At 56.0% G+C, this 26,958-nt stretch overlaps 7 protein-coding genes and 1 non-coding gene across 8 annotated transcripts; 3 read left to right on the top strand and 5 right to left on the bottom strand.

Moving 5' to 3' along the window:
- Positions 1-1,148: 1,148 nt before the first annotated feature.
- Positions 1,149-2,610, bottom strand: COL26b_006390 (uncharacterized protein; the record flags this gene model as incomplete). The annotated part of the gene is made up of 6 exons (XM_053179210.1): positions 1,149-1,758; positions 1,809-1,866; positions 1,950-2,054; positions 2,149-2,304; positions 2,382-2,400; positions 2,593-2,610. The coding sequence occupies 6 exons, from the start codon at positions 2,608-2,610 to the stop codon at positions 1,149-1,151; spliced, it is 966 nt and encodes a 321-aa protein (XP_053036797.1).
- Positions 2,611-4,482: 1,872 nt separating this feature from the next.
- On the bottom strand, positions 4,483-5,475 carry COL26b_006391 (uncharacterized protein; the record flags this gene model as incomplete). Its single annotated transcript, XM_053179211.1, has 1 exon — positions 4,483-5,475. The coding sequence occupies one exon, from the start codon at positions 5,473-5,475 to the stop codon at positions 4,483-4,485; it is 993 nt and encodes a 330-aa protein (XP_053036798.1).
- An 816-nt stretch (positions 5,476-6,291) lies between these two features.
- COL26b_006392 lies at positions 6,292-6,363 on the top strand. The gene has a single exon. It is a non-coding gene; the product is annotated as a tRNA-Thr (tRNA).
- A 1,049-nt stretch (positions 6,364-7,412) lies between these two features.
- COL26b_006393 (uncharacterized protein) lies at positions 7,413-9,410 on the bottom strand (the record flags this gene model as incomplete). The annotated part of the gene is made up of 1 exon (XM_053179212.1): positions 7,413-9,410. The coding sequence occupies one exon, from the start codon at positions 9,408-9,410 to the stop codon at positions 7,413-7,415; it is 1,998 nt and encodes a 665-aa protein (XP_053036799.1).
- A 3,812-nt stretch (positions 9,411-13,222) lies between these two features.
- On the bottom strand, positions 13,223-16,709 carry TIF32 (eukaryotic translation initiation factor 3 subunit A; the record flags this gene model as incomplete). The annotated part of the gene is made up of 3 exons (XM_053179213.1): positions 13,223-16,222; positions 16,293-16,556; positions 16,707-16,709. The coding sequence occupies 3 exons, from the start codon at positions 16,707-16,709 to the stop codon at positions 13,223-13,225; spliced, it is 3,267 nt and encodes a 1,088-aa protein (XP_053036800.1).
- Positions 16,710-19,881: 3,172 nt separating this feature from the next.
- Positions 19,882-20,255, top strand: GNG1 (Guanine nucleotide-binding protein subunit gamma; the record flags this gene model as incomplete). Its single annotated transcript, XM_053179214.1, has 2 exons — positions 19,882-20,042; positions 20,135-20,255. 2 exons carry the CDS (start codon positions 19,882-19,884, stop codon positions 20,253-20,255), a joined length of 282 nt encoding a protein of 93 aa, XP_053036801.1.
- Positions 20,256-23,388: 3,133 nt separating this feature from the next.
- On the top strand, positions 23,389-24,267 carry COL26b_006396 (uncharacterized protein; the record flags this gene model as incomplete). Its single annotated transcript, XM_053179215.1, has 2 exons — positions 23,389-23,490; positions 23,713-24,267. The coding sequence occupies 2 exons, from the start codon at positions 23,389-23,391 to the stop codon at positions 24,265-24,267; spliced, it is 657 nt and encodes a 218-aa protein (XP_053036802.1).
- A 1,475-nt stretch (positions 24,268-25,742) lies between these two features.
- COL26b_006397 (uncharacterized protein) lies at positions 25,743-26,958 on the bottom strand (the record flags this gene model as incomplete). The annotated part of the gene is made up of 4 exons (XM_053179216.1): positions 25,743-25,841; positions 25,900-26,199; positions 26,280-26,681; positions 26,779-26,958. 4 exons carry the CDS (start codon positions 26,956-26,958, stop codon positions 25,743-25,745), a joined length of 981 nt encoding a protein of 326 aa, XP_053036803.1.

Raw genomic sequence — 26,958 nt, forward strand, 5'->3', positions numbered from 1 at the left:
CCTTCAGGACCCGCGCTCGTATCGTGAAGCGCGATGTCTACCTCACGCCTTCACTTAACTTTCATCGGTGCCGTCCAAGTATACAAACGGGCATCAGTTAAGGATGCCAAGGGAATGAACGCGTGAGGTGAGGTCTTCGTCGGAGATTCACATGCTGTAGAAGCTCGCGCTGACAGGAAATCTCAGCCTGAACCAAGCGCTTCTCGCTTTCGAGGGTTCAAACTTCCACGAGAGCCCAAGTAAGCCTAGCGGATTTGGCAGAGTACGGGAATTCATCTCTTCAGAGGAGCTCTTTATCCACTGATTGTGCTCTTACTGAAGCTACTTAAGTGTCAGTACCTATCGCAAGCGGCTTACTTTATCCCCTAGAATGATATGGCATCCTTCAGCTCAACTATACACAGTCGCCTGCTCATATCGACCTCCAGGAGCAAGTTGTAAGCGTAATCCGATGATCAGACTCCCACGGCCGGTATGTTTTAGACCCTAGGCATTCTACTTTGACGAGTGCTTATCCAACCATTGGTATCCTGCCTTGGCGTCTTCCGAGTATACCTTGGGTAGTTGCTTAGAAGTCATGTCATGGAAATGCTGTGAAAGATCATAACACCTACAACGCACCCCAACAGCCTTGGAGGGCTTGGAAACTAGACAATCGAATGCTCACGACCAAGCTTGATCGTGCTCTGTGGTCTTGCATAAGAGCATCCGCGGGTTACCTTGTTATATCAACAACTTGATGAGCACTTAGACGATGCAAGTCCTCATGAAGCAGCTTTGGTAAAGCATCCGTTAACAATACAGACCCCGTTACGTCGTGGCTGATACCACATGACGCGTACACCTTAACCATTGCAGCAGACCGGGCCGGAAAAGCAGTGAAAATCATGCAAAGAGACCATTTTTGACTTTTTGAACGATACCGTTCCTTGAGTACCTAGATGAGAAAAAAGCCTTTCATTCATTGTGCAACGACCAGAAATTCAGCCGGCCCAGTCCTCGGAAGCCATGTGACGCAAAACCATCCTTCTTCAATTTTCCCCGAAAACTGGCCCTTCCCTTCCGTACCCATCGTTGTTGGCTAGAGCGGAAACATGTGTCGAGGCACATTTCTTGCCTGTATGTTGGCAGATCTTAGGTGGCATAACTTATTTGCCGCCGAGGCTGGGGAAAGCAGACTCGTCCTTGGTGTTGATGGCAGCAGAGCCGCCGCGGGGGGCACCGCCACGGGGAGCACCGCCGCGGGGAGCACCACGGGGGGCACCACCACGCTGGCCGCCGCGCTCGCCACGGTCACCGCCACGGGCACCACCGCGGGCACCACCGCGAGGACCGCCACGGCCGCCACGGGGGCGCTCAGGCTCGACGTAGCGCTGGTCAATATCCAGGAGCTGCTTGGTCTTGCGCTCACGCTCACGCTTGGTCTTGCCTCCGGTGCCGATCATGAAGTTGTCCTCCTCGTCGCGGGAGACCTCCTTGACGTTGGCCCACTCCTTCTTGAGCTTGGAGCCCTCGTTGGCCTTGCGGACCTCGAGGCCAGAGTCAAGAGCGAGCTTCTTCTCGGCCTGCTGGGCGAGGTAGTCGGCGTAGGAGATGTTCTTGTCCTCGGGCTCCTCGGGCTCAACTGGGGCGGCAGCCTCGGCCTCGGCATCCTTCGCCTCGGCCTGAGCGATGGCCTCGCCGGCCTGCTCATCCTTGCGCTCGGCATCACCCTCGGTGGCACCCCAGGACTGGGCAGCCTGCTTGTCGGAACCGCCGCTGTGGTGGGTTAGCTTTGAAGCTGGCATGACGGGACGGGGAGGAATTACGTGGCCTGGCCCTTGGTGTGTCGGTCGTCGCGCTCACGGGGGAAACGGCCGCCGCGACCTGTTTGATGTTAGTGAATGGACCGAGTCTCGGCCGCCGTGCGCGAATTGCTCGCGGCAGGCGACGACGGGGCGAGTACGAACCTCCACGGACGCGGGCACCGTAGCCGCCACGGGAGCCGCCTCTAGCAGACTCCTCGGTGGTCTTACCACGGTTGCGGTCGCTGCCGGCACCACGGTCACGGAAAGCTGTCGGCAGAGTTGGGTCAGCGAACCGAGCCACAAAGCGGGGTCGAGGTTGCGTCTCCTCGGGAGGAAAGACGGCAATGGAGGTCAAACGTACCGGCCTCGTTGCCAGAGGCGTTGTTGCGGCGAGCACCGGTGTTAGCGGCGGCGCGCGAGGGGGCCTCAGGCTCGGCGTTGCGCTTGGTAGAGCGCATGGTGGACTTATCGACCGTCTTCACGGGCGCCTGAGGGGTGTCATCCTCGGCATCGTTGCCTGTCGTGGGGGGTTAGGGCATGTCCAGACAGCGAGGGATCATTCGTCGGAGGGATCGCAATCGAGGGTATTCATACCGAGGAGCTCGAACAGGTTCTGGGAAGCATTGTCAGTATGGGATTCCACGATGGACGACGAGGTGGTGAAAAATTGTGGCAGACGACGACAACAACAGGATTCCGGAAATTGACGGTAACAACGACGACGCACACAATGGCGAGGTCAAAATGACGACGAACAGAGGATTTGAAAAAGGTCGGGAGGGACAGAACCAGAGGGCGAGCTTACCTTGCTTGCGACCGACATCTTGTCGCCTGGATTGTGGTGAACAATAGCGACCTAGTCTAGGATGTGATTTGGGGTAAAGAGGCAGGTTAGAACACCATGACCTAGCGACTGGTGATGATGCTCGATAGGGAATATGGGACCAATTGGTGCCGGTGATGTGACGATGGGGAGAGAGGTGAAGAAACTGCGCGCAACGGGGCACCGTGGGCACTGGCTGGGGTTTCCGGGAGGAAGTTGGGACAAATCACAGCGCTGCGAACCGACCAAGCACGGAGCAAATTAGGTCATGTAGCCAGGGCACGCAGGGCAAGAAGGCGGCCCGGGGACCAATGGCAGCCCGGCACCGCCCGCTGGACGCAGGACAGGGCACACAACACGCACCACTTTGACACGCAGATGAGGGGCACCTGGCCCCCAGACCTCGCACTGTGCCGACTGCCCTGTTGCCCTGTACCCGTCCGTGTGCCAGCCGCTACAACCACCGCCCGCTGCCAGTCTTTTTGGTGTGTGAGATCATCGCCTGGCTGCTCTCGCTTAGGATTTACCTCCATTTTTGTGTGCTATTTTCCGGCCATTTTTTAGGGTTCTAGACGCGCCCTCCCTCCTGCCTCCCTTCCCGTCCCTTCCCTTCGTACCAAGCCTAGCTACCTAGGTACCGGTTCCCCTCACCTTGGCCTATTTTTCCGAATGCCGGTGAACTCTACCTTCAATTTGGTCGGAGTCGGAGCCCAGCTGCCTTCCTCGGTCAATCTGCTCTCCCGATCCCGGAATCTCATCAAAGGTCCCGTGCCACTCGCTTCAACCGAGGGGTCGTTTTCACAACCAACAGAACCGACTTCGCTCCTACCCCTCGCATTCGAATCCAGGTTGCGAAAAGGAGGGGCGGCATGCTCGGCTTGTTTCCAATGGCCCCTCCCCGCCGCCGCTGAAGGAGGAGCTCCATCCGGAAACCAAACCGAGCACACACAACGCCAAACTCTCATCCGCGAATGTCGGTCGTCCCGGGCCCTGGTCATCGCCCGCAATGCTTGCTACCTGCTGCCTGCTGCCTACTGCTCAGCGCTGCCACTCGCAATCGCCAACGCCCCGTTTGCATCGGTCCTGGCGGGCAAGGAAGCTCGGTGCTTCTGTCTGCGGAGCTCTTGAAACCACACACGCTGATTGAGCATGCCGCTTTTCGGATGCAAGATGCAGGCTAAGCCTCGGTGGCTACCCGACGGCGGCCAGTGTCATCTGAGCGCGAGGCTCCACAGGGCTACAAAGCTGGGGAAAACTCAATCCGCAACTGGCGCTGCGTTCGACAAGGTACTTACACGCATCTCGCAGATGACACCCGTTGGGTCCTCCCGGGGTGATATCCTACTCGTTGGTTTGCTGCTGAACCCTGGCGATGGAAATCCTTTGTGAGATGATGCGATTGAGTTGTACAGCAGGCTGCTTGCTCGCGTGATTTGCAGAAAGAAGTTGTCGCGTGAATCAAGTGCCACCAACTCAGTACTTCCCAATGGCGCTAGATACCTACATTTGCTACTAATACCAGCATGACTTATGGACACGTCCGAAGCAATGCAAGCTGAGGAAGCAGACGCGATCCCATTACACATGGCTTAATATTGTTCTTGATGGCTGCAATCACAACTCTACTTGCTAAGATCCGTTATCTGCTTGCCGGACTCCCAAACCAAGTTACTAAATGACCGCGGAACCATCCAATGATTACCATGATGAGCCCATGTCTTTAACCTCTTTGGCTCGTGTGAGCCCTCTTTTCCTGCCTTCCCGTCCAAGAAATCTAATGTTGTCGTAAGTCCTTTCTTAAGCTTCAGATCTCTGGTTAGGAGTCATTCCCATCCTTTTCCATCTTGCGGAAAACTGCAGTTTTGGTGCCCGCTAGTTCGTATCCGAGTAGACGAACATCGACAGCCGGATGAAAGTGTGCACCGACAACTGGTATTGCTTGGCCAACTCGCGCAAGGGCGAAAACTTGGCCTCTTTTCTGGAATCCTCATCGGGAAGTATGAGCCTGACTCCCTTCGTGTGGTGACTGGTCGAATGGGTTGCTACCGGGTGAAGAATGTAAAGGAAGCGTCGTGTCGTTTTCTGCCTTTCGGCGGGACTTTGGGGGAAGAAGTGATTGTCGGGATCCAGGGAAGTACATTCCATTCTCTCCAAGAAGGCGTCAAAAAGCTCTGTTGTCGCCCGCTGCCCAATCTTGCCGGCGAATGCCACGGCCCGGTGGATGGCCGCAGGGTGAATGTCAGGCTGCCATTCCAGACGCAGATTATCCTCCCACAGACGTTTCATAGAGAGAAGTACTAGGACGTCTCGGAGGTAGCCTCGAATAGTGTAAAAGGGCTCATCATTACGCTCTCGCTTCAATACGTATCGATCGAAGCGAAGATTGGGCGAGGCCCAGGCTGTGAACCTTTGAAGAAGCCGGAGGACCTCGGTTGGCTCCTCCTCTGAGAAAGGTGACGAACCCCGGGTGTCTTCATCCTCCGCGTGTTCCAGAAGAACCTGAACCTCTTCCCAAGACTCGTGGTTATTGAGGATGGCGCTCGCCTTGGCCACAATGTCAGGCGATATGACTTCTTCAAATCGTGGAGATTCGCCTTCGTCGCGCAAAGATCCCAGCCAGGAGATTCTTGCAGCATCAACAAGCATCTCAGATCGGCAGTAGTCACCGTTGTTCTCTCCCAGAACTTTGGCAAGATAGCGCTCAATGTCCCGCTCTTCGCTGTCGAGGTCGTCCCCGCTCCTCTTTGGTCGCCATACTTCAGGCTCGAGCTCATAATTCAGTATCAGAAGCCGCTCCCAAAACTCGCGACACAACTCAAATTCTGCATAAGAATTATCAGGAGTGCTGGTGGCAGGTGATCGCATGGCAGGCGACTGAGGTTGCTTGAACACTATTATGGCTGTCGTATCTTCCTCCAGCCGCCGTGTCTCTCTGTATTGGCGCCTTTTCTAATGTCATCTATGTCTTGAGATGAATGACTCTAATGTGTTATGGGTCAGTCAAATTTGAAATGTCTTTGATAAACATACTCACCGATTAACGATATGGCTTTGCTGGAGATAACAGAAGCAGTATGAGGAGAGCAGAAATATTTAGGAACTTTCGATTCCACCTAGGAAGAAGTAGAAATCGCGATTGGCTCTTTCAGAAAACCGATTTTGAAGTTGCAGCCGAGAGCACCATAGTGACTTCCCTGAGGCGACCTTGTAATATATTGAAAGAAACAACGGGAAGCCGCGATCTTCCACTTGGTTTCTAAAGCCAACGTGTGTTACTTTGCAAGGAAGTTGCGTGTCCTGTCCACAATGGGTGATTGCCGTTCGTAAACCACCGATCTAAGGCTCGTCATGCAACTTCTCATTGATAGACAGAAAGCAGAATATCACTTTCATTCTATCTAAACAGTACATAAATCTCGACGATGTAGCCATTATACCTTGTCAGAAACCAACATCCAAACGACATACCGCTTGTAAGTCACGAACCCCACCTTCCACAAACCTCCCAAAATGGAAAGAGCACCTTAGTCATCCGGGAACACCCTAGCGCCTGAACCTGGGCCACCCCCGGTCACCACGCGAACCCCATACACTGGAGCCAGCCCGAGCTCCTGAGACCAGGCTCCCTACAAGGGCTGCTTACTCACTCCGCAGCGTCGCATTACCAGCTCCGACTGATTCGCCAGCATGGCCAAGTGGTAAGGCATCGCACTTGTAATGCGGGGATCCTGTGTTCGATCCACAGTGTTGGCACGAGCAGTTCTTTTTTTTTTGCATTTTCGTACACATGATGCGGTCGTGCAGATAGCGATTGAACTTTTTTTTCAGTCGATATAATTCTCGGTTGGATGCGTTTTTGGGGAAAGGATAGTTCATCCGGTGTACATGTGTCCATCGCCGAGCTGGGACCTTAGATACAATGAGATATGCAGCTGCACCATCACGTCGATAGCCACCTTTACGAACGACCGTATTGTCGGTGCATTATCTAGAATGCGTTCTGCGATATTTCGTGTTATGCGTTGAAAAATCACAACTGATGAGTTTGGGATGTCCTCACCGAGTTGGAACACCCAAACGTACATCGCCAGCTGAGTCCTGAATTTCACCAAGTATCAACAACGAATCTCTTTCAGAGCTTATGTCAATACCACAATTGCGAGTGCAGGATCCAACAAGGTAGCTCGCAATCTAACACACCGATCAACCGACTTCCTCATTGACTTCCTTTTGCATACGCTGCTTGTCCTCCATAATACTCACGCAGGGAGGAGCTCACAGAAAACCCAGCCTCCTCTGCGGCAGAACACGAAAACTGAAAGAGACAAAACTTATTGACGATCTGCATGCTCCTGCAGGTGGAAAAGTGAGCGGCATCTTGAGATCTTGGATCCAGGCTTTTTGTTGCGCAAACATGGTAAATACCCCGAGCCTCGTGGCTCCCTTGCAGCTCGATTCTGCAAAGTTGTTTGGTACATCTGCCGGTCTCACACCACTTTGAGACTCTGTCTCTGCCCTGGACTTTCGATATTCATAACCTTCCTGTACTCGAAAAAGTGGCAACCAAGTCCCTTGCTTCATGTAAACCGCACATCACCATCAAATCACGAGGAAAGTAAGAAGAAAGATGTAATAAATCCAAAATTATTTTTTCATTAAGATACTAGTCATTAGATATAATTATTTACCCTAAAGTCGTCTAAGGAGTGTAAGAATGAGGCCATGCAATTCATTAAATCCAAACTCCGTTCATCCTTTTATGCATCGCCACGATGCTGCTCAAATGAGAGTTGAGGTGCAGCTTAGTAGCCGCCGGCGAAGACGCCGCACTTGTTGGAGACAAGGACGTTCTTGTTCTCGGCCAAGCAGTCCTGGTACTGGATCTTGCACTTGCTGAGAGCAACAGTGAAGGTGTCGGCGAAGAAGAAGCGCTTGGCGATATCGGGAGCAGAGGAGTAGCCACCACCGCTGCGGCGGTTGTTGTAGGCCTTGCAACCCTGGGCGTAGACGCTCTGGCACTCGGTGTACTGCTCCTGGCAAGCCTCGGCGCAAGCGTTGGGGACGCTGCCCTTGCCGTAGCCCTTGCAGAGCTTGGTGTCGGCCTCAATGTAGAGCTTGAACTGGTTGCCAGCCTTGAACTCGACCTCGACGTCGTTGCAAGTGACGATGGGGATCTCAATGCCACCGACAGGGTTGCCGGGGCCGTACTTGAAGAGCCAGCTGGAGGGCTGCTTGCAGATGCCAGTGGGAGGAGGGGGAACAACAGTGATCGGGGTAGAGATGGAGGTAGGCTTGGAGGGGCAGGGGAAGGTGGAAACAGAGGTAGAACCAGGCTTCCATCCCTTGGGCTGCTTCTTCTGGAAGCAGTCCTTCTTGCCGCAAGATCCCTTCTTGCCGGAGCAGCTGCTGGAGCAGTAGTTGGAGACGTCCTTGCACCAAGCCTTGAAGTCAACACAGGCGGCAGAGTTGGGGAAGCCGGCACCCTTGTAGCAGGCGTTGACCTGGAGGAGACAGCGGTTGGAGGCCTTGTTGCAGCTGTCCTGGTCGTCAAAGTCGGGGAGGTTCTTGTTGCACCAGCTACCGCAGCCGTACTCGCAGGTGGCGGGGGTGGTCACAGTGGTGGTGCACATAGCCGGAGGAGTGGTGCTAGGAGTAGGCTTGGGAGTGGTAGAGGGAGGAGGAGGAGCCTGAGAAGACACGACCTTGGAAGTAGAGACGGGCGGGACGACGGGCTTGGTGGTCGAGGTCGTGCAAGTCGAGGTCGTGGCGGGAGGAGGAGGAGGGGGAGCCTGGGAAGTGGTCGACACAACAGGGACCGAAGTAGCAGGAACGGAAGTGGCAGGCACCGAGGTAGCCGGGACCGAAGTAGCAGGAACTGAGGTATCGGGAACTGACGTAGCAGGGACCGAAGTAGCCGGGACTGAAGTATCAGGAACGGAGCTGGCAGGGGCCGAAGTGGCAGGGACCGAGGTGTCAGGGACCGAAGAGGCCGGGGCGGAAGAGACAGGGAGCGTGACCGGGAGCGAAGAGGACGGCGAGTTGGCGGGAGGGACGTAGCCGCAAGGCTCCAGAGAAAGGAGCTTTTGAGAGGCATAGATCTCAACATTGGCAGAGCCACCGCAGTTCTTGGTGCTGTCACCCGTGCAAGGTGTGGCGCACTTGTCGCTGGTGGTAGGGACAGAGTAGTTGCCAATGACGACACCGCAGTAGCACTCTTGACCGAACTCAACACCAGCGAAGGGGTAGCCATCGGCAGCGCAAGCGGCGATACAGGCGGACGGGGTCATGCTGCCAGTAGAAAGCTGGTCCTGACGCTCAGCAACAGTGCGTCCGTGGCTGGTGTCGTCGGTGTAGCAGCCGATAGACTGGAAAGAGTTGATGACCGTGTCGTCGACATTGGGGAACGTGGGGTCAGCCCAGACAGAGAAGGCAGACGGGCCGCCGCAAGTCTCGTTCTTGGCTCCATTGCAAGGGTAGTTGCAGACCTTGTCGTCGAGCTTTGCGCTGTTGACAGTGGCACTGCAGTAGCAGACACCATAGTAGGTCAGACCGGAGTAGCGGTAGCCGTTGCCCTTGCACTCGGCAGCGCAGGACTCAGTGGTGGTAGTCGACTGGTCGATGGAGGAGCGGAAGTCAAGAGCGTTCTCGCCCTGAGTTCCCTTCTCGGCGTAGCAGCCAGAGTAGACGAAGGGCTGGAAGGCGCTGAGGCATGGAGGCAACTCAACAGTAGTCGCGGTGACCTGGGAAACGAGAGTGGTGGCAGCGGCGAAGGCAGCCACGGCTCTGAGGAGAGGAGCCATTTCGAGCGAGTGTAAGGCGGTGAATTAACTAAAGAATGAACAGGTCTTTTGCGAAAAGCAGAAGAAACGAATGTGGTTGTATGCCGAGAGGGCTGTGTGTGATGAGGAGGAAAACAGCCCGGGATGAGAGGCATCAACGCCCTCCATATATAGTGAAATCCGATCATATAAGGATGCTCATGATGGTGGCCTCCAGGGTGGGAAGCAGTCAGGGGAACGGGAGACGCAGGTAGCGGCCGATAGAGTGGTGTCAGGTCAGACGGGGACGAGGCTGCAGCTAGAGCATTAGCGTGATTTCCAAGGATAGAGTAAAAGATACGCTTATTATGGAGACGGTACGTTGACTGACTGTTGGCTTAGACGCTGTCCTGCTGTCTTCACGGAAGAGTCGGCAGGAAGCAGCCATATCATGGGTCTGATGTCAAGAATAGGCGGGCTAGAGTCAGTCAGGTTAAGCGGGAGCTGGACGCCACCTAGCCAGGGCCATATTGATGTTCAAACAACAAGCCAGGACAACAGCAATTAGAGACCTCTGAACGGCGCGTCTTCACCTGCACTGGCGTTGGGCTTTGCAGAGTCGAATTGAGGGTTCCATACTCTTTCTGGCCAAGAGGCAGGGCCGAGATGCAGTCAAGCTGGAGTATCCGCCAACTTGGGGCGGACCGGCGCAAAAGGGCATGGTCCTTGAGTCCGAGCAAGGCACCTAGGCCAGAACAGGCTTGGAGGTACAAGTGAAAGCTGAATCCAGGCCACTTCTGGTCGGCGGTAGTCGGCGGATGACGGGGTGCAAAGGACACACACAGGGAAGGGTTTGGGTGCCAAGATGCGAGGAAGACGAGGAAACAAAACAAACGACCAGGGTGTTGCCCCTTTAGGAAAGAAGAAATGCCCCGCTTGGGATAGATTGGCCCGTCTCATTGGCCCTCCCGGCGTTAAGCTCAGCTTATCCCGTCGGTGCCATCCCTCTCCCTCCACTCGCCTCTCCAACAGCAGGGGGTCCGGGGACAGAGCCCCCCCCGTACCTGCATTAGGCTCTTTTTTTCTTTCCAATCTGGAATCACAGCAACTGCTAATCTCAGCTCAGTTGCTTCCGTACCTTCCACTCACCCATCACCAAGGTTTCCAAAGCTGCTAGGCTCTTGTGGGGACCTTTGCCGTCCTCGATGCCGTCAGGTCCAATCTCCCCCAAGCCAACTCGTCCTACTTCACTTTAGCCACCCACGCAGGATATCATCTTTGGACTTTCGTTTCGTTTTGATTCAGGGGAAACGCCAGGCCAAGAATATCCTTTTTGTCAGCGTGGGCTTGGCGAATAATCGTCTCGATGCCCATAGGCTTACCGCTCGACCGGTTTTCTTGTCCACGCCACAAAAGACCTTGGCCGAAGCTGCTATGACTCGGGCCGCGATACCTACTTCGAAGCTCCTCTGCATTGCTCGTGCGCCCTTGCATGGTAAACCTGTCAGAAAATGGTTTGGGTCTGAACATAGCAGCTATGCACAATGCAGCTTGGGTTGCATTATTGACTTCTACCCCAGGCCTTGAGCCCTGTCAGCCACCGAGGCCAGCCCAACGCTTCGAGAAGCAGGGTATCTGCATACTCTGTCTCTCGTATAATCCTCCGCGATGCAGCACGCTTGGGCGACTATCGACGGGGCTGCAACGTCTGCGGTGCTTGAGCTGATAAGGCAAACCACAACGCTTCAGACAAGGTCCCCAAATCGTGCTCTGACTCTGGCACCTGCCCGCTCAGATTTCACGCTCTGTTCTGCCGCTTCGTTCTCTTCTCCCAACGATTTGGTTCTGTGTTTTGTCGGTGCGGATGATGTCGACAAACAACTCTCCGTCTTCCTGTGCGGGGCGGAACCTGGCCGAAGCTGTAGATCTTCGATGATCCCTGGTCCAAAGCAAGGGCGCTCCCGCGTTCAAGGATCGAGCACCTCGTCAATTTGTTTACACTCCCTTTGATAGGGCTGTCACGCCTCGCGACACCCGCCATATTCCCAGACACAGACCTCCCAACTGCAGGTGAGCATTGTTGGACCCTCCTCGCACGGCCGTATCGCCTGCAAGAGAATGGGTGCTGCATTATTCCACAAGCTGGGGGATACGAGACCGGCACCTGAGCCCGAGACATCTTTCGTTATCAAGCTTACCCTTAAGCTTGACTTGGTTCAACATTCGCCTCGAGCCATCCAGCCCTGACGTCCCCTCTCTGGGGTCGATGGCATGAATCAACAACTCGCTAAACGTTGTTTTTTAACTTGACCAATCTAGGTCATATTGTCGCCGCCTGATTGTTCGCACACTAAGTTGACTACACTATATCGTCGCAGATCCCTTCTACAAATGACTGCAATAACCCGCAACAATGGTCTATTGAGTCTAGAAACTCGAATTCCAAAGGGAGAGATTAATAACCACCCATCTAAAGACGCGTCACTGCTTCAAAGCGGTGTCTGTAGACACAATCCTTCTGGCCGAGAGAATTGTCAGTGCATCTTCGGCAGCCGCAGCTGCATCATGTAGATGGTGTTTGGCTTGCATGCTGCCATCCCATCAGCGAAGATCCCATCTCGGAGACAAGCATTCCATCCGAATCATTCCCGTGAGCCATTCTCAGCTCGTTGGGCCCGACCTCACCTCTCACTACAAAGTTCGGGAGGGGAGTTGCTGCGCCTCCATCACCCGTCGACGGTGCCAGCCCGATGCCAATGCAACTGGACAATGCACACCTGAAATACCACTAGCGACCCCTTTCCTCTCACCAAGAGAGGGGGAGGAAAGCTAGGGGAGTTCATCAAGTCCGATCGTCCGTCATTGAGGCCCACGGCGCACCGAAAGGCCCAAGCCAAAGTGAGACCCAACAAGACGAGCAACAGCTTCGAGCCTCGCCGACGCCTCACACGTGATGGGAGGAAAGAGCAGTTCTGCAGCGCGCTCTTGGCGCACGGCAACGCAACCCGCATCGTGGCTTTGCTTAGGCTCAACGGCGGCTTACTCTCCCTTACTCTGAGGCTACGGATCACAACGAAAGGGGGCCATGTAAACCTCAAACTCCACGATCTTCGCCACATCTGCGGACGGCGATCCTTCCAAGCCTCGTATCCAGGTGGACGGCACAAGTCCAAAGCCTGTTGGATCGAAAATCCCCGATTCCCGCTGATGCGGCGGGAGAGGCCCGCGTATCTCGCATTTCCTTACTTACCCCTGACAAGGCTTACCGGAGACCATGAAGAATACGGTCGGTCTTTTTGTCTTCAATGAGCCTGATCTGGGCCTCCACCGTCTCCGTCCTGAAGTTGCCAAGAGCCTTTTGCAGCTTGCAACACCGATTCATCTTCCCGAACAAAAGTCGCCAAGGCTGCCCAGACTATGAAATCCAACTAGTGTAGAAACATGACTGGGAAAACTTCTTCGGCTATTTGTCCCAGAGCCAAACATGTCGAACGTAGTCCGTCACTAATGAATTATCAAACTTCTGGGCAAAAGATTTTGTTGAAAGAATGAATCATGGATTATACGCAAGATGCCCAAAAGTCTAATCCAGCCATTTTGAAAATTTGAACCATGCCAAAAATCATTTCATCATCGTCACGTTTCACTCCATCCTGACCAACGATTAAAGGCTATCTGTTACTTCCATTCTAGCTCCCCTCGATCGGTGAGGAGGGGGGATCATCCTCGGGGGCTCTAGAGTACATCCTTTTTTAAAACAACTTCCTGCCTAACCTAGAACGCCGATGCAGACTGCAGATCCCACCACTTGCTCTCTTCCTCCTCGTCGCCCCCTTTCATGATGAGCACCAAGCTTACTGCTTGTCGCGAAGGTGACGGGGCACCCACTTGCCAGCGCCGCCCGATGGCTTGAGCGGCTCGACCGGCTGCGCGGGGGAGCCGGTGCGCTCAGGGCGACCGTTCTCACCGCGCCCAGAGCCGGCGCGGTTGAGGGGCGCACCACCAGAGGCGGTGCGGGACGGAGGCGGCGCGGTGCTGCTGCTGTCGCCACCGCCGCCAGCGGCCTTGGCGGCCTCACGCTCGCGCCAGCTGGGCTTGTTGCCGGCGAGGTTGAGGCGTGGCGGGCCAGCGCTGGGGCGGTCGCCGGAGTCGGCACGCTCAGCACGCTCGGGGCGCTCAGAGCGTTCAGGGCGCTCATAACGGTCGGAGCGTTCGGGGCGCTCGGAGCGCTCCACGGGAGGTCCACGAGCCGGGGGTGCGGAATCCGCCGGAGCAGAAGACTTGTTCGCCTCGCGCTCGCGCCACTTGCCGGCTCCGGGGAGGTTGAGCGGGCGACGACCCTCGAAGGAAGGTTCGGCGGGGCCGCGCTCGGGAACACGGGACGGGGGTGCAGCGCGCTGGGATTCTCTCTCGGCCTTGCGACGGGCCAGGGCCTCCTCCTCGCGTCTCGCCTGGAGCGCGGCCTTCTCGAGACCCTCCTGGCGCTCCTGCTCGCGCTGCTCCTTGAGGCGCTGCATCTCGGCGCGCTTGGCCTCGGCGCGTCTCTCCTGCTCCTCCTTCTCGCGGGCGGCACGCTCCTCGGCCTCGCGGAGGGCCCTCTCCTTCTCCTCGCGCTCGCGCTTCTCGCGGAGCTTGCGCTCGCGGTACTCCTTCTTGCGGGCGGCGATCTGCTTCTCGAGCTCCCTCTCGGCATCCCTGCGACGCTTCTCGAACTCGTCCTTGCGGCGGTCGTGAAGGTTGTTGCGGAATGAAGTGTACTCGGGCACCAGGCGGCTGAGGCGGTGCTTCAGCTCGACGCTCTCCTTGTGCTTCTCCTCGGACTCCTTGAGGGTTTGCTTCTTGACGGCCTCGTAGGTCGCGCGGTCCTTCTCGATCTGCTTCTGGTAGTCCTCGCCCAACTTCTTAGACTCCTCCTTACGGAATGCACGCTCCAAGTGGTCGATACGCTTCCAGACGATGCGGAGCTTCTCGTTGACATCGTTCTTCTCGCGCTTGAGCTGCTCCAGCTTGATGGCGTGGATGGCGCTGGAGTCGAGGTTGTCCAGGTTCTCAAGGTCCAGGTCAATAACCTTGGGACCGATCTTGAGGTCGGCAATCTGCTTCTTGAGCTCCTCCTTGCGAACACGATCACGCTCGGCCTTCATGCGCTTCTCCTCACGCTCCTTCTGCTCGGCGGCGAGGCGCTTGTCCTCTGCCTCCTGGAGCAGTTGGTCACGAAGGCGCTTCTGGCGGGCATTCTCTCTCTCCTTACGAGCCTGAACCTCGGAGGCCTCCTCCTTGCGCTTCTGGATGACCTCCTTTCTCGCAAGAATGGCGTGGTGCTCCTGCTCAGCTCCGGCCTTAGCCCGGACAAGAGCAGCTTCCCTGGCGGCGACGAGAGACTGGTTGTAGGTGGGGTCGACGTAGAAGCAGGTAGTGTGGAGGGACTTGACGAGACGAGTGAGTTGAGAACGAACAATCTCCGAAGGAGTGCTCTGCAGGCGCTGGACGGAGCTACCATCGGCCTCGGCGGAACCGGCGGAAGAGCCGGCGTGAGCAGCCTTGGCAGAAGAGAAGACGTCGTTGTCGAAGCTGAGAACGCCGGTGGCGTGGTCCATACGGATGGCCAGGTCACCCTTCTTGTTGCCGTTCATGATGAACTTCTCAATGGTGCCGCGGGTAACCTGGAAGGGCTCGGGGAACTCGGCCAGGCGCTCGACGAAGCTGAGGTCGACGGTCTCGTACACTTGCGAGAGCTGCTGGAAGAGTCTGGTAAGGATGACCTGCTGGAGAGGCAGGATGTACTTCTCCATCTCAGCGTCGGCGCCGATCTTGGTGAGAATGGGAGAGATCTTCTGGCAAATGGACAGAGGGTGGAAGTCGACCTCGAGGATGTTGTAGAGGTCGCGGATCTCGGGACGAGCGCGCTTCAGCAGGCCCTTGGCGTGGGCATCGCGGAAGAGGCCGGCACGGGTAGGGGCCTGAGACATACCCAGAAGGTGGGTAAGGCGGGCGTTCTTGTTCTTCCTCGACTCGTCAAAGTCAACCATGGCACCGCGAGAGCGGGTGGTGCTGATGACGGGGATGGCCAAGGCGGACAACAACACGAAGGAGGCGGCCTTCTCGAGGTCGGCATCGGTGGCAGACGGGCTGTCGGCCTTCTTGCTCTGACCAGTAGAGACCAGGGCAGCGGACTGACGCAGGAGGGTGTAGTAACGGGACCAGGCGGCAGCGTGGAAGAGGTAGTTCTCGCCGACGAGGAAGATACGGGTAAGTTTCTCATAGTAGTTGGCCATCATGATGTGCTTGGGAGGGCGCTTGCTGAGGTTGAGGAGGGTGTGGATATCCTCAACGGAGCGGAAAGCCTCCTGCCAGAGCTCGAGCTCAACGGCAACGTTCAGCTGCTGGAAACGAGTCTCCAGGTGACGCTGCAGGGTGTCGGGGTCGCTCAAGTTGATGGCGTGCATCTGCGTGGAGTACTTGGCGGCGGTCTGGACGTGGTTGCGGAGCAGCTCGCAAAGTCTGCGGAACTCGGTCTTACGAGTGTACTTCAAGCAGAAGTCGAAGGCCTGCATGGCCGTGCTCTGGTAGAGGACCTCGAGGCGGGCATTGTTGCGGAGGATGTCGAGGACAGTACGGTAAGCCTCCCAGAGGAACTTGAGCCACGGGGTGACGATGGCACGGTCGGTGCGGTCGCGGGACTGCTCGCCGGAGACGGTGGCGAGGAGGATGGATTCCGGGGTTTCGCTGGCCTCCAAATCGTCGACGTTGGCGGTGGAAGTAGTAGCGTCGATGGTGGACTGGACCTCGTCGGCCTTTTGTTGGGCGGCGGTGACCTTCTCGGCGGCGAGCTCGATGAACTTCTTGAGAACCAGCTGTATATGCCCTTTGTTAGCAATCGTTTCCTCCGGCACACAAGTTATCTCCGACGACGTGGCGACGTACCTCGATCGTTGCGACGTTGGTGTTCTGGCTGATGTTCTTGTACTGGTACAGGGCATCCTTGGCCAGCTTTCCCTTCTTCTGCTCGACGGAGAGCTCGACCAATAGGAGCATCACGGGCTCCAGCGACGCGATAGGAACATTTCGGCTTCTCTTGGAGGTGATGTGCTCGTGGAGGAGGGTCAGGGCGGCCGGTGCCTGCTTGACGCCGATGAGCTCGTGAGCCCGCTTCAGGACATTCTCGGGCTTTTGGTGAGGCGGAGGAGGCTATAGAGAACCATCAGTATTGTTGCCCCAAATAGTCGATCGCACAGCAAGACGCCGGCTCGTGATGGAATTAAGAGAGGGGTAGCGTCAAAATGGGCGGGAAATTTTAGGCTGCGGGTGGGCTGGAACACATGGATAGGCGGGACTCACCATGATGGGCAACCTCCTCTGTGGGTAACAGATATTCTCGAGGAGATGTCTATTTAGAGAGTTGCAACGCAAGCCGTGTGGGTGCGAGCGAGATATCGACTTGGCTGTCGCTGCGATGGCGTTGCGGAAGAGTCGATTGACACGAGAATTTTCAAATTTCCTGTGCGGCCGCTATGCGAGTTTCTGAGGGGCTCTGCGTCCGTGCACAGCTGCGAAACAGACGGTCACGTGATATTGAAGATTGTGTCAGCTGCCGGTCCAGCCTGCCCGACCTACCTTCACTTTAGGTGTCTTATCCTGGCGTCAAGGCTGTCTGCGGTCCTTGAAGAAAGAAGGCGGGGAACCTCATCAAGAGACCGCCTAATTTTGCCTTGCTAGAGTGACTGCTATTATTACCGTTGTTGTCTCTACTACTGTCGTTCTTGATCAAAGTAATTAACTGCACGGAAAATGTAGCCGCAAAAACAAGGGAAAATTAGGCGGTCTCCTCATCAATAGACTGGCACCCTACCTGAGAAAAACCTTCCGCCATCCCATAATCACTGAGCAAATGGATGATGCAACATCGATGGAGGTTAGATCGTGGGTCCAGTGACGGGGTCTTCGAGGTCGCCGAAGTGAAGTTTGAGAAAAGTCCATTCCTAGTGAATCATGCGCAAAGGTAGCACTTCTGGGCAAAACTCTCCCGCCCACTTCCCATCTGACAAGCAACGAGGTAGGTGTCTGTGTCACTGCGATCGCAGCCCGATTTGCCAGCCTTGCCAGTGTGTGATCCAACAGTTCGATGAAGTTAATCACCCAACACCATCACAAGGCGCGGCTTATTCCCGCCCCCCCACACCGTTGCCTGACGTGACCTCCGAGTTTAATCATTGACTTCACACATCGATGATCTCGGTAGAGCGCCGGTCGTTGGTGGGTTCGTATTCGATCATACCTCCTGGCAGGGGGGCTTGTGCAGCAGCATTAGGTATCGCAGTGCTGGAACGATCAAGGGGAGGGTGCAATTTTGTTTCCCCGGACGGCCAAGCCAAGGCTGGCTGGATGGGGTATTTGATGGTGGTTGTATCCGAACGAGTACAAGACGGACCAAAGGGCCGATAGAAGGGAACGGCATATCTGATATGCTTATTCCCGGTATAGAGCATCTGGGCATTGCGCCATTCACCACTCAGCTGGGCCGTCGGCACTCCCCCGTTCTTTGTCTTTGGCGCGGTGAAAGGTTAGCAGCGAGGCCGAAAGCAGCGTGGGTGAGTTCGATCGGACGTGTTGATGAGAATCACGGCTGACATCGATTGATACCCCGAGGCCTGTACGTGTACGGGGCGAACCCCCCCGCAGATAGCAACGGCATGTGTTGGATTCGGCAGCGAGGCGAGCCGGAGGCAGAAATCCGCAAGATGGATATCAATTCAGTAAAGTCGGCAGTGCAGGGTCAAAGTCAGATCTGGCTGCCGGGTCTTGGTAGCAGTAGCGCAGAGTCTGTATCTAGGTATTGCAAAGTGAGAAGGGAGAGTTCGCCACAGATGATGATGTGATGAATGCCGTTCTGGCGTTGTAGTTCGTCCGCGGTCGCCCGCGCCGTCATTGAAGAACCAACAAGAAGTGCTTCAAGTTGGAAGAGGTGTCGCGTCTTGCGATGCTTGTACGCGATACCCGGGCTGTTAAACGGGGTGCTGGCCTGCTAGGCGGAAACCCAATTTTGGAGATTGCCCGCTCCGGCCAACTTCCAGCCAATCCCGCCAGAGTTGGGCCAACACCGGACGAGTCCGTGCGGCACCCGTCTCGTGCTGGGCGAGGGACAATTTGAGAGAAGAGAGACCAGACCCCGGTCCAGTCAAGCGAACACCCCCGCCGGCTCGAGAAAGGGACATGACCAATGTGCCCCGTCCACCCTGGTCTGGGTCGTCTGAGGTGCGAGCCACTGCACCTGCACCTCATCTCGGGGCATCTGCACAATTGCAGCGCACACTGCCGCACCTCACCTCAGTTACTTCGTACCTTAGGGTGGGCACCACTTTGCCAGTCGGCACCAGCTGCAATTCGTCTCGCATCCGCCTCGCTCCTCTCCTCTCGCGCGCGCGCTACGGTACGAAGCGCGCTGCTTGCTTCAATGGTGCACCTGGTGGCCCGAGCGTAAGGTAACCTTGGAGTCCAGGACCTTTCCTTTCACGTTAGGGGAACCTTCCCACGGCTCCGCAATCCAATCCAAACCCAGCGCCCCTAGTACCAAGCACGACTGAGAGACGCAGGTGCAATCCCAATTCCGCTCTCTCCCCCTGCCCATTATCTTTTTCTGTCGGTACCTACCCAGTGTCGCTTCCCACCTCACCCTAGTAAAGTAGTACCTGGCACCTTGCCTTGACCCTTTTACCAAGCAAGCAAAGCACCAGACAGAGGGCGACTACCAGAAGACAGACACCTTCCCTTTCCCTTTCCCTCCCCCGTCCCGTCCACACGTACGTCCGTCCGTCCTCTCCTTTGCCTTTTACTGCCTTTTTTTTTTTTTTTTTGCTTTCCCAAATCCAAATCCTCTCTATCCGAGCAACCATCCTACCTTCGTACCCAAAACCTCGACACCCGTAATCCCCCCCCAAATCCAATCCACCCCCCGACGCTCTTTCCTTTGTCGATTCGCTTCGATCGAAACCGGCCTTGATCATTCTCTCTCAATCCCTCCTTCCCGTCCTCCTCCTCTCCCATCTGCCCCCGCGGCATCACACCTGTGAGTTTTCGCCCCCGTCTTTGTCCATTTATTCCCCCCTTCTCCCGCCCCGAACGAAGACGCTCGTTCCACGGGGTGGTGGGAAAACGCGGCAAACACCGCCAAAGCGGAGTCTAAGGAGGGAAACTCTAATCAAACTGACACGATATGCTCGCTCACCAGGAACGTTCTTCTCACAACACCACCACCACCGCCGCCGCCAGCACCTCTACCTCACCAACTGCTGCCGTCGCCGCCACAGCCGAGTCATCGACATCTCGCCAGCGGCAGGACCAGGACGACAAACCCCGTACCGACGACACCAAATCGCGACGACAACCCGCTGCCGCTGTCGCTTCATCTTCCAAAGCGACTCCCAGTGCCAGTACAAGCGCCGCTCCCGTCGCTGTCGCCGAGTCGTCTTCCGTTCCTTCGTCGTCCAAGTCTCCAGCCCCCCGATCCGCCACCACGATGCCTGCCTACACCTCCCGCGATGTTGGCGACCCGTCGCAGATCAAGAAGAACAAGCAGTCGATGGCCGATCTCAAGCTGCGCCGATTGACGGAACTCAACAACCGCTTGCGCGAGGATCTCGAGAGGGAACGTATTCCGGTTAGCAATGCTTCTAAGAGGTAGGTCTTTTTATTCAACCAATTGATCGTCGATGGCTCCGGATGACCACGCCATCGCGACCATCGCGAATTCATCACTAATTATCAAATAGCATCATTGCCTACTGCAACAGCACGAGAGACTACATGGTTCCTTCGGTCTGGGGCGCTGTCCCCCGTGGCGAGGATCCCTACGCACCACAACAAAGCGGCGGATGCTGTATCGTGATGTAAAAAACCCACAAAAGCAACGGAAGTCATGGGTAGCGACGTCGTTTTTAATCGGATCAATCGAGATGCTCCGATTGTATTGTCATTTTTATTTTACGCGTGGAATACCAGACCCCCGAAGGCCATCGGGCAATGCAGCACAAACCTCCCGGAAACAGCGAGCAGCCCATCCCGAAGCACCGAAAAGACGATGTTGTTTGTTTTTAATCGCGGTCATGGAATCATCGGAAACCATCAAAAGTCCTAGACTAGCGCGGAGTCGATGAGGAAACGAAAAACACAAAAGGTTCCCCAGGATTTCGGAAAAGACGACAAAGGGCTCCCGGACGTTTGCCAGCCAAGAGGGAAAAGATGGATATCTTGTTCTTGGACGGATTCCAGAAAAAAGTCAAAAGGCAACGGACGACGACGACAACAATTACGGGTCAGTAATATCTGGGAACGGCGAGTGAGGGTGCGAGGGAGACGGGGAGGCGACTCGAGATGAGAGAAGAGAGGCAATGGCCTCCGCTACGATAATGCTTCTATGCTGTTCTTTTTTCTATTATCATCGGGGAGGAAGGCGGTGGTTGTCTGGGAGGCAAGGCTTTTATTGGCGGACAGCTCTTCAGCATGTAATAATTCTCTTGATGTCCTGTATTCTTTTTTCCTTCTTCGGATCTGTCTGCTCCCCCTTTTCCCACTATTTCCCGCACCGAGTGTGTGAATAGCTTCAATCAATCAATGCCCTGTCTCCATGAAACTTGCTGTATCACTTGATACCAATTGTGTCGCAATGTTTCGCGTCTACGATGCATCTAAGCTGACACGGCAAGCTTCAGCCTCTTGGGCGGAATAGGGTTTCACAGCCTCGCAAAAGGGCAAACCACCAAAACAGACAGCGCAATGTGCGTTGCGCGCCGTGGAGCCACGAAATCACCCGCATCTGCTGTGGTTCCATATCAGGTCATTTCGGCCAACCAATGGCTACATTGGCGGACCGGGGTCGGTGAGGGTGAGGGCGGTCGGCCCTGGATTGAACCACTTTCGTGACCAGAGTCCCTTCCGATTTCCATCATCAGCGCAGGCCTCTCGGGGGACCGAGGAGTCTCAAAACCAAGATTTGATCGAGGACGGCACAGCGCCAACACAGGTCCTGTTGGCTCTGTGTCGTCTTCGTCCAGGGGTGGTGGTGTTGGTGATGGTGGTCCCGATGGCCTGGGAATGGGAAGGACGGCGAGAGACATCAGGCCATCCATCCGGCGCGGCGCTGAAGAAGCGTACACACAGACTTTCCACCATGCTGTGGCTGGAAGTGTGTGTGTGTTCTCTATTCTTGTGCAAGATCTTTCTTCAAACCACCAAACCCAGGTCAGAGGGTCATCTGAGACATATGCAGCGTCCCTTTTTGCTGTTTATTTCGCCAGGACCTGCGACTTGTGGACGGGCAACGGCAGGAGGGAGGCCAGGCCAGCAGCAGGAGGAGGAGCAGCGATAGGAGCCTCAGCAGGGCAGAAGGGGGGACGCCGGACGGGGGGAGGAGCCGGAGGAGTGAAGCAACGCGCCGGGAAAGGGCTGGTTGGTGCTGACCTGCTGGTATGGAGACGGTAAGAGGTCCATTTCATTTCCCTAGGGGTCACATCGGAGCAGGCCTGGTTCAACTCATCTTGCCCTGCTCGGCCGGGGGAATCTACGGCCTTTGCCACTATTAATTCCCTCCTGTCAATCATCAATATCAAATTCAATTACTTTACAGCCTTCCCATTATTTCATCTTTCATACTTCCTTTCCCTTTTTGCGACATCATGCCTTCTGGGCCTCAGCGGGAAAGGGTTGACGACGGGAGGCGCTTTGTCGTCGTCGCTCAGCCAGACCAAGAAGAGACCAAGACCCGTTTATTCGAACCCAGTCGCAGACCGTCTCCTCCACCCACGCTAGGGAAGAGAGAACGGCACTTTACTGCGTACGGCGCATTTGCTTTTCCTCTTCTTGGCCCGCCGAGCTGCGTGCTCTCTCCATCGCGGCTGGTGTGCTTGCTGCTTGCCCAGTAGTACCTAGTGGTGCTTGCGGCGGGCGGCGCTGGAGGACCACCATTCATCGCACCCGCACCCGCACCCGCAACCGCACCCCCCGACGACGACGACTCAGCGAGCGCTGTCCATCCAGTCCCAGGTCGTTCCCAATGGCAGCGCGACCTTGCGTTGCAGCAAGACTCCACCGGTACCTGAATTGCTGCCGGGCTTTCCTGCAAGGCGTCGGAGCGACGTAGCCACCTCCTGCCACAAGCTTCACATTTGTTCTCCTCTTTCCCGGGGGCCCCCTCTCCCCCTTCTGCAATGGCACTCCCGTCACCCCGGTCGCTTTGTCAGGTGGACAAGGTTTCCATTGTGGGCAAACACACCCAAGCCAAGCACCACCACCACCGCTTTTACCCACCACCGCTTTTACCCCCCTCCACTGCCCCCCAAAAGCGCCGTTTTTATTTGGCCCGTTTCCTGCCAGGCCTGCAGATGGTGGCCAGGTGTTTGCCAGTCGCAGCGCCGAGCACATTATGCACTTGACGGGGTTGGCTCCCTGAGGTGTTTCCCAATTTTACCCTCCGCCGGGTCTCCGCATCCGCCGGCGTCGGCCACTTTTCCCTCTATGTCAGCCAGCTGAGGCCCGGACGCAAGCCACAATCCAATCCCTCCAGATGAGCTGCTGGCCACAGCTCCCATCCAAATTGTGGCGTCCTGGTCTAGAGCTGGGAGCACTGGCACGACTGGGTTTCCCCCCACCCCGCTTCCCGCGTCGTGTTGACTACGCCGCCCGATGACGCAGGACGAACCGACTGTTCCTTAGTCTTTTTTCTTCTCATCTTGCTTGCACATCTTGATTTGGCCTAGGCGCGAACCGAGCATCCGAACGGTGACGATCTATGGGTTTCCGATAACTCAAGCCCCTGCTGGACGTTCACTCCCTGCCTAGGACGTGTGTTTCTCTATTGAACCAAGTTGCATTCTGGAGCCCTTCTGCTTCAAATTGATTCGCCCGCATCACTTTAGTCGCAAACTGCCGTCACTGAGGTATCCAAAACTGAGGACCAGCAAACGACAAGCAAGACTTCCGAATCTGCGCCACTTCTACTCATATCCCCTCTGCATCAGCCTCTACCAACATGGCTGAAGTCAACTCATCAACAACGGCAACACCATACCCCCTGCCCCGCGTAGCCATCCAGTTCTGCACCCAGTGTAAGTGGATGCTTCGCGCGGCATATGTACGTCCTCCTAACCTGCCTTTCTCACGCTACACCTACCTCGCTTGCCCTGACCCTGGGCCTCCAATACAAGCAACCGCCCGTCCTACCTTACCTACCTGACATTTCCTAACCCAATGACCTCATCCCCTCTTGGCCGCCCCCCGTCTCACATCCTCAACGTCAAACGTCATCCCGTATGTCGGAACAATCATACTAACCTCACCACCCCTCCCCCGCCAGTTCGCCCAAGAGCTCCTCTCAACATTCTCAACCTCGCTCGGCGAAGTGGCCCTCCAACCCTCAACAGGCGGCACCTTCACCGTAACCCTAACCCACCAACCCCCGGGCGCCGCGACGACCTCCTCCACGATCCTCTGGGACCGCAAGACGGAAGGCGGCTTCCCCGAGACCAAGGAGCTGAAGCGCCGCCTACGCGACGTCATCGAGCCGGACAGAGACCTCGGACACGTCGACCGGAAGCATAGCAAAGCTCCTGCCGCCGCCGCCGCGGAGCCTTCTTCAACAACGATGGCCAAAGACCAGGAGAGCAGCAGCAGCAGCAGCCTGCCCTCCGCCGCGGACGTGATTCCCCACCTCAAGAAGCACCCCGCCAACGCGAACAAGACCGCAGACACGAGCGATAAGAGCCCCTTTGACGACGCGGCGAAGGCCGCCATCGCCGCCGCGGGCGCGAACAAGGGGCAGCAGGCCAAGGCAGAGGTCTCGCCCCCGGGCAAGCTACAGCTTCAGAAGAAACAGGACGAAGTGAAGGAAGCCTGCGAGGACTGTGCCTGAGGCCCAACCTAGACCGAAAGGCCTGGGTAGCGTGCGGTGTCCACGGGGAGGAGTGCTAGACACGTCAGCTTCCCGCCGCGTACCTGACGGGACCGTCCGCCTGTGAGGTCACCAGCGAGTGGACGACGTTTGCGCATTCCTCTTCCCCTGTTGGCTGGTGGTTGTTGATCCGTCGTTGCATGGAGAGAGAGCCTCAGGAATGTGGACTCCCGCGCTAGGAGGGATGGACCAGGCTATGATCGTCGACGGGAACGTCTTTGGCGGCTCTCGTTGTTTAATTGGACCATGAGGATCCATGCCGGATACACCTAGCTAGCTTGCCGATGAGCAACTTGATATTCTATACCCAAACATCATTACGAGGAACAAGTAACTTCACCAAGAATCAGAAAGTTCGAATAGAATAAGGCTTTTTTTTTTTCTTCTCATTGCAGTCATAAAGCCGCCGCAGCATCCTTATCCATTGTCCACGAGGACGTGACCGCGCCGGGTCGACCAGTCCAAGCGTATGCCTCGCGTGTTTGTGTGTGTACAGAGCAGACCGCTAACCCGGGCCAGGACGCCAGACCCCTCATTCCCAAGATCGTGCCAAGCGGCGATCCCCTGAATGAGGTCTCGGTACCAACCCCGCTAGCAGACTAGAGACCTCTCCGAAGAACAGTGAAAATCGAAAAGAAAACAAGGAAGAGAAGAAGAAAAATACAAGCAAAAGAGAGAAAACCCAGCCCCCAACTCTGTTGCCCAACCGGGGCGACGCTTCCACGTCTTGCCACGTCCACGACCGAGAATGCCGACTCCACAAGCTTGGCCCCTGGTTCACGAGGTGAAAAGTCCTACAACGTGCCACAGCGTTCTGGATTGAGACATGGCTTCAAGAGTGCGTGCGCTGCAACGATCTCCAGTCTGAGACCGGGTACGACTGTCTGGAGCCGCGAGAACACAGGTGGAGTTTCAATGTCACATCGGTCCCGTGATGGCAGCCCTTGCCAACTGGCATGCATTTGTTTGGCAAATTGGCCGTCCAACATTAGGTGAAAGTGGATGACGAAGCCAAAATAAATCGAGGCGGTGACGAGGCGTCGATTTCGAGCTCTCCCATGCAGCGTCGCGTGCAAATCACTTGTTCACGAGACCCTGTATGGTTCATGTCCATAGGGGGGCCGCACGGAGACACGCGAACCGGTATGGAAACCATTGCAAATTCCAGTTGTTTTTGTGTTTTATCTTCAGCTACCAGACAGCCGTAATCGTGAACAGTTGCGCGGGTTGTAGTCGGGTGGGTGGACTCGGGAAGACTCGGACATGTTGAAGAGTTGACGGAGGTAGACCCTGAGAGGGTCCAAGAAAGTGGGAGGACGGTGTGCGGGGGCGAGACCCGCATCGATGGGCGAAGAGATCGTTCGGTCGAGATGGGCGTGGAGGCAATTAACGACGGCCGAACCTAGAAGCATTTGTGTTGGAATAAACTCTTGATATCACTTGGAAGCGGACTTCCAGGGAGATGTGACTGGTCGGCTGTTGCCTCCGAGACCACCGGGGACGTACTTTTGTTTCTTCTCAGCGGGTTTCAGGATCTGGTGTCATGATATGTCAGCAACCTCGGCCACGCAATACAGACATGGCCACACTCACCTGGAACGAGCAAAGCAGGCTCTCGTCTACGCTCATCATGGCTCCAGCATTGTCGAACTCTCCGCAGTAGTTGGGTGCGCTGAACAAGGTGACAAGTTGGCGCTTGGAGAAGAATTCATAGCCGTCCTCGACGACCTGATGGGCACGGCAGATCAGGTCCATGTCGTGCTTCTGCAAGAAGCGGGAAACAACGTCCGGACCAAAGGTGAAGGAAACACCTCTGTCGTTTTCGCTCCAGCCAGTGATATCTTTGTCTGGGTCAGACCACAGAAGATCGCAAAGAAGACCGCAGTCGGGGATCTGCGAAAATGACAAGTCAATAATCTGTAAAAATCGAACGAGAATCCAAGACTTGGCCTGGAATGAAAGTTAATACATACGTCAGTGGGTCGCATGACGCGGCGAATCTGCTCCATGGAGTTCAGGTCAGGGCTGAGACCACCGTGCATAGTGAAGATCTTCTCGTCGATGATAGCGGCGATGGGAAGGCAGTTGAAGCAGTCGGTGAAGGTCTTCCACAGCTTAATGTTGTATCTGCGCTTGCACTCGTCGTAGAAGCCATAGATACGGTTGATGGAGGCACACTCGTGGTTGCCACGGAGGATGAAGAAGTTCTCGGGATACTTGATCTTGTAGGCAAGCAGCAAGCAGATGGTCTCGAGAGACTGCTTGCCTCGGTCCACGTAGTCGCCAAGGAACAGGTAGTTGGCCTCAGGAGGGAAACCGCCATATTCAAAGAGACGCAGCAAGTCGTAATATTGTCCGTGGATATCGCCGCAGATCTGAATGAGGGGTCGGCGTCAGCAGGTCTGTGCTACTCGGGGAAAACAAAGCGAGGGGAGTGACGCAGCCAATACGAGTCAAGCGCTGGTTGCTTACCTTGATAGGAGCCTCAAGCTCGAGAAGGATGGGCTGAGAGATGAAAATCTCACGAGCCTTGGTGCACAGGTAGCGGATCTCAGCCTCAAGAAGCTGGACCTGCTTGCCAGGGCGGCTTCCCCGAACCTCGAGGAGACGGTCGATTATCGAGTCAAGGTCGACCTCATGTTGGTCCGCCAT

Source organism: Colletotrichum chrysophilum (genome assembly GCF_026319265.1).
Source record: "Colletotrichum chrysophilum strain AFK26 chromosome Unknown scaffold_47, whole genome shotgun sequence".
Lineage (NCBI taxonomy): Eukaryota > Fungi > Ascomycota > Sordariomycetes > Glomerellales > Glomerellaceae > Colletotrichum > Colletotrichum chrysophilum.